The 6000-nt window shown below is 38.0% G+C and overlaps 1 protein-coding gene across 1 annotated transcript in view; it reads left to right on the forward strand.

The window, feature by feature from the left end:
- Window positions 1-6000, forward strand: part of UBR1 (ubiquitin protein ligase E3 component n-recognin 1) — a 159283-nt gene that overhangs the window by 98734 nt on the left and 54549 nt on the right. The window contains exons 29-30 of the mRNA XM_075065850.1: window positions 2731-2918; window positions 4864-5069. Coding sequence (XP_074921951.1) covers window positions 2731-2918; window positions 4864-5069 — 394 coding nt within the window. The remainder of the gene's footprint in view (window positions 1-2730; window positions 2919-4863; window positions 5070-6000) is intronic.

Below are 6000 nucleotides of genomic sequence, written 5' to 3' on the forward strand. Positions count from 1 at the left end.
CCCCATCTTTTGGATGCTAAGGTTCAGGGTGGGGATTTATACCATGACAGGAGTGTTGTCAGTAAATATGAGGAATGATTATCACTGCTCTACTCACCACTGGTGAGGCCTCAGCTGGAGTATTTTGCCCAAGGTTTGGGCGCCACACTTTAAGAAAGATGTGGCCATATGGAGAAATCCAGAAAGTTAAAAAACCTGCCCTATGGGGAATTGTTAAAAAAAAAAAAAAAAAAAAAGTATATTTAGTCTTGAGAAAAGAAGACTGAGAGGGGACCTGAAAACAGTTCGGATTCATCATAAAGAGGAGAGTGAGTGTTCTCCTTGTCCACTGAAGGTAAGACAAGAAGTAATGGGCTTAATCTATAGCAGGGAAAATTTAGGTTAGATATTAGGAAAAACTTTCTAACTATGGTACAAAGACAGTTAAGTACTGAGAGAGGCATTTGTCCAACCAGTTCTTAAAAACCTCCAAAGATGGAGATTTCACAACCTATCAGGGATGGCCTAGGTATACTCAGTCCTGCCTCAGCCCAGTGGGTAAGATGACTCCTCGAGGTCCCTTCGGTTCTGTGATTCTGTGGTTTAAGTACTTAAATCCAAAGTTAGATACGCAAGTTTGAAAAGTAGGTGCTTACTGTCCTCTTTTTTTCACCCTGATAATGATAGCTACATGGTTTCCATAGAGAATTTGTTATAGTACAACAACTGCAAAAGAACAAGAAGAAATCTGTTTCCTCTTACCACTAACTCTACTGCATGCCAACATTTAGTTGGAATTTGATAGATATTTAATGTGTGCTTCCTTGGGCCATAGGTGGCGTTGTAAGGGGTGGTTCATGGTTTGATTTATGCAGTGTTGTAGTTGTATTGGTCCCAGGATATTAGAAAGACAAGGTGGGTGAGGTAGTATCTTTTATTGGAGAGACTTTGTTGGTGGGGGAGAGAAGCTTTCAAGCTTATGCAGAACTTTTCTTCAGGTCTGGAAAATGTACTCAGAGTGTCACAGCTAAATACAAGATGGAACAGTTTACTTAGCATAGTAGTTAACACATATTTCAACAGACCATTCAAAGTGAAGTGACCTGCTGAAACACCTCCCATTATAGGGAGGAAAGGAGGGGCAGGGGGAAGCAGCTGGGGTTTGTTAGTGGGTTATAGATTGTTGTAATAAACCATAAATCCAGTCTCTCTGTTTGGTTCACAATTTTTAGTGTCTAGCAAGGTTATGAATTTAAGCTCCCAGGCTCCTGTTTTGAAAGTATTGTGCAGGTTTTCTTTGAGGATGAGGACTGATATCTCAGATGTAGCATGATCACTTTGTGAAAAATTTTCACCCACAGGTGATGTGATGGTTTTTGTCTTTTATCATTTTTGTTTGTAAGTTGATTCAAGATCATAGTGCTTGTCTGGTTTCATGTACATAGTTGTAATTGGGGCATTTAGGGCAAAGGATGAGGTAAATCACGTTGTGATAGTCATATGTAGGACTCATGGATCTTGAAAGGTGCGTTGTGGAAGGTGTTTGATCATTGTAGTGGAGATACAGCTGCAGGTTTTGCATCTATTCTGGCAATGTCTGACACTTTGAGTTGGTGTGTCCTGGTCTCTGGGGAGCTTGCTTCTAATGATGAGCTTGGAGAGGTTGGGGCGAGAGGTTGTTTGAAGGCCAGAAGAAGGGAAGATTTTTCATTATGGGGTCCCTACTGAGTTTGGGTTGTAGTTGTTTGATACCCCATATGGGTATCCCCAGTTTGGGGTAGCAAGTGATAACTGGAGTGTGCAGTTGGAGGAAGTTTTATTTCTGTATTGCAGGTTCTCTTGAGATATTTGGATGGCCTGTTCCATGATACAATCTACTTCTCTGGTGGATTGGCCTTCTTTGGTGAAGATGGTTTTGAGGCTAGTAAGGTGTATATCCTGGACTTTCTGCTCAGAGTGCCTGACTGTAGATAACTGATTTCTGGGGGTGGTTACTGGATCTGTGAAGGTAGGTCTGGTGATATATGCGCTTCTTATGTATATATTTTGTCTGTAGGGTTCTATTATTGAAGCTGATGCTTATGTGGAAGTGTTCAAGAGAGTGTTTAATGGATGGTGGTGGTTGTTGAAATTGTGATAGAAATTTGTGAGGGAGCTTAAGTTATCTGTCCAGAGTATGAAAATATCATTGGTTTTGTGGTGCATTTGTCCAATGCTGAGAAATTCAGGTCCGCTTAAAAACAGCTGTAAAATTTACACTGACCATCAGCAGGTCAATCTTGTAATCTGTTTCAGACCATCAAAATGTAGCTCTGACTTGATAAACTGTAAGATCTACTCAACATTTGGCTAACGCTGTTAAAAGGGGGAACAAGAATTGGGCTGCTTTGATTACACTGTATAAGTCAGGTTATTTTGATGACTTCATCTTTTGTAAGGGTATTGTGTAATTTTGAATTTGAGTCTTAAGTAAATAAAGGATGACTGGTGTTTCAGATGTTTTAATTAAAACTTTCTGTATTTTTGAATTCATAAACTTGCTATACTAATGCCTTGAGAGCCTAATCAGCTTATAAGATTTGTTTTACAACTTTTAGATTGTTCGGGGTTTTGTTTTTTTTACCATCATGGGATGCCCAGTTTATTGGGAAATTTGATGGGAGCAATTAGAATTCTACTTTTGAGAATACTACTTGGTATTTTTTAGTTGTTCTTCTTAGTCTGTAATTTTTACTACTGTTTTCTAATAAGACTCAGAGCACTCAAGACAAAGAGAAGGCTGAACGGAAGAGGAAGGCAGAAGCTGCCAGGCTGCATCGCCAGAAGATAATGGCCCAGATGTCTGCTTTACAGAGGAATTTCATTGAAACTCATAAACTCCTGTATGAAAACACACAAGAGACACAGGGAAGAGAGGACTCTGTTATGGAGGAGGAGAGGTGAGACGAGACATATATCCAGAGTTCTGATGGAAAAGTTTAATTTCCTAAAAAGTGGTTATAGCTACATAAGGTTTAATAGTACAGTTGATGGATAAAGTGCATCATCCCAATCAGAAACCCTGTATCTCTTACTACTTATATTTTTCAATGCCCTGGATTAGAGAATCCTGTGTAAACTAGCAGTTAAATGCTAATGTCAGAAGGCCAAATCAGTTAGGGAGACACCAGACATGCTTGCTACATAAGATGAACTATGGAAAAATATTCTTCAGGTAAAAGATATGTTACCTAACATTTCAGAAAACAGTGACTTAATTATAAAACATCTCTAGTTGATGTTACTATAGTTTAGGTGATAATAGGCTTTCTTTTTGAAGACCTAATTTGAGTGTTTAGTTCCGCAGAATCTTAACATATAAGGTCCTGCCCAGAAGCCAGTAAATTGGGAAAAAAAAAACAAAAAAAACTAACTTATTGCGCTCATAACCCAAACTGCTTTTTTTCAGAATGTGATTTTGTACATCATTAATCTCCAGAACTGTTTGGTCTCTTTATTTCTTTTCCTTCTATAATTATAAAGACAACATTTCAAAATATGACTTTTTTTTTTTTTATGATCAGCAATCACATGTAATTACACATCTCAGAACAGAGATACTCAAATCCTCTGCTGTAGTGCACAGGCTAATCACTATAAGGTTCAGGAAAAAAGTCCTCTTGTACAGCATTTATTTGCCTAGGTGCCAGGTGCATTGTGGATTTCTTTTGCCTTCCATTGAAGCATCAGATACTGGCCACATTAGTTTCTGAATTTGATGGACTAATGATCTGACCCACTATGGCAAATCCTGCTTTTTACTGCACAATCTTTGTTCCTCATTTTGTAGTATTTATAATAAAGACTTCATACTTATCCATCTCTTTTAGTCCCTATGTTATCTTGGCTATCTGGTTACATTATAGTCTATCTGCTAAATTTTAGTCATGTGAAGTGTGGGGGTTTTGTTTTATTATTTTAAAGCGGGTCTAGTGGGAACAAAATGTGCTCCAGTTCAGGGGACTGAAATTCAGATTCAATCACAATAGGAAGCGTCTCTTGTCATTCATGAGTGACTATGTCTAGTTGATGCTAGGAGTAGAATTGTCAGGCTTGAGTAGGAGCAATGGTGACTGCATGTGCGAGACAGAGAGAGAGAGTGTTCCAAGTTTACACTACAAAATTTGTCAATCTGGGTTGTAATGAGACATGATTTATGTCTGATATAGCTGTGCTGGTGAAAGTTCCTGCTGTAGATGCAATTAAACACTCAAAACTATGTGTTAGCCAATGTAGCTTATTCTGCTTGGGGAAGAAGGCCTGGAATAAAATATGCACTTAAAAATACAATTTTGCTAGTATAAGCTTTGTCCAGACCAGGAGCACTTTTATACTATTACCAACATAGTTATATTGACAAAGCAGTCCTACTATAGACCTGGCCTAATGTATGATTTGTGAAAAAGAGGGTGCATAAGATAAAAGGAAGAGAACAAGATAACTCAGATGAACGACCAAAAACCAATACAGTAATTTCTGCCTGCTTTGTCATTTAAAAATTCAAGTTCTGTAAGATATCCTCAAACATGTAAATGTAAGGAAGCACCCCCTTAACTATTTCTCATTGCATCTTGCCTGAAAAATGGAAGTAAATTTGTGGCAGCATCAAACAATAAATGGGATTTATTTCAGTATACCATAATAGATATCTGCCACATTCCGTCTTAAAGATGGTTGCATTTCAGTGGTGACTGAAGCAATTCTGGTATGTTTATGTAAGGGTTTTTGCAGTAAAGTTACTGTTAAATAAAAGCGGTAAATTTTAGATGCCTTCAAGAGGATCTTAATTTCTTTACAGGGAGTCTGCTAATCATTTGTTGATCTTTGTCTTTGATGTTCTTATAGCATACCTTTGGCCATTGATTCTTCTAAAATTGCCTTGGGACCCAAACGAGGTCCATCTATTACTGAAAAGGAAGTGTTGACCTGTATTCTATGTCAGGAGGAGCAGGAAGTGAGGCTGGAGAGTGCTGCGATGGTATTATCAGCTTGTGTCCAGAAATCCACTGCCTTAACTCAGCACAGGGGGAAAACTCTTGAACTCTCAGGTGGTAGGTATCTCTCTTCAGCTAAGAACATCAGCTGTTCCTGTTCTCTTCTTAGAACTCACTTCAGTGATGTTTGTTTCACGCTTTCAGCCAATCAGATTACTGAATAATTACTTTTTTTTAATGAAAAGTTACTTAAGAATTTTAGTCGTATATTTTAGATGGGCTTAAAATCCTTGCCATAAAACTAAAAATCAGCTGTGGAGGAGAATTTACTACCATTCTCTCTTGTAAAACAAAGATGAATTCCATGTGTACATGACTCCTACTTTGAATAAATAAAATGGTACAGATTAATCTTCCAGGTAATTTGTTGAAGCAGTTGAGTTTTGTTCTTTAAACCAAAGAGCATGTATTCTAGCTCTGAAGATAAAAAATGAGTGGCTATTTCTCTCTATTGTATATTGATCCAACTGTAGAAACTGATTTTTAATTAGCTGTCCCTGTCTTGTTATAAACCCCAACCAGTCATTTGTACAAATCCTGCTTATTAAAGTTTATTATCATAAACACAACAAGAATGGCCCAAACATTGGAGTGTGTAGAAAGATGAACCAATAACATCCTTTTTTTTATTGTTTTTTCTTTATTATTTGTAATATGCTAGTGCCTAGGGACTCTAGTCATAGATAAGGACCCCATTTTCCAGGTGCTGTACAAACACATCTCGGTACCAAAAATTTAGGTTAAATCACCGATAAAGATGCCATTGTATCCAGTGAAGCTCATCTCTGCTAACTTTTCTCGAATCCTTCCTGTAATAGGATGCCAGGTTACCAAAGTAGTTGGGGAAAGAAGGAAACAAATCATCTTCACTTGCCCCAGGCCACTTGCAGATAGATATTTTAGCTCCCCTTTAGCAACATATTCAGTTCTTCTGTAGCTCACCTAAAGGAACAGGTCTTTAAGTGATTCCCCTCTCCCCCCCCCCCCC

This window comes from Chelonoidis abingdonii, chromosome 4, assembly GCF_003597395.2.
Source record: "Chelonoidis abingdonii isolate Lonesome George chromosome 4, CheloAbing_2.0, whole genome shotgun sequence".
In the NCBI taxonomy this organism is placed as follows: Eukaryota; Metazoa; Chordata; order Testudines; family Testudinidae; genus Chelonoidis; species Chelonoidis abingdonii.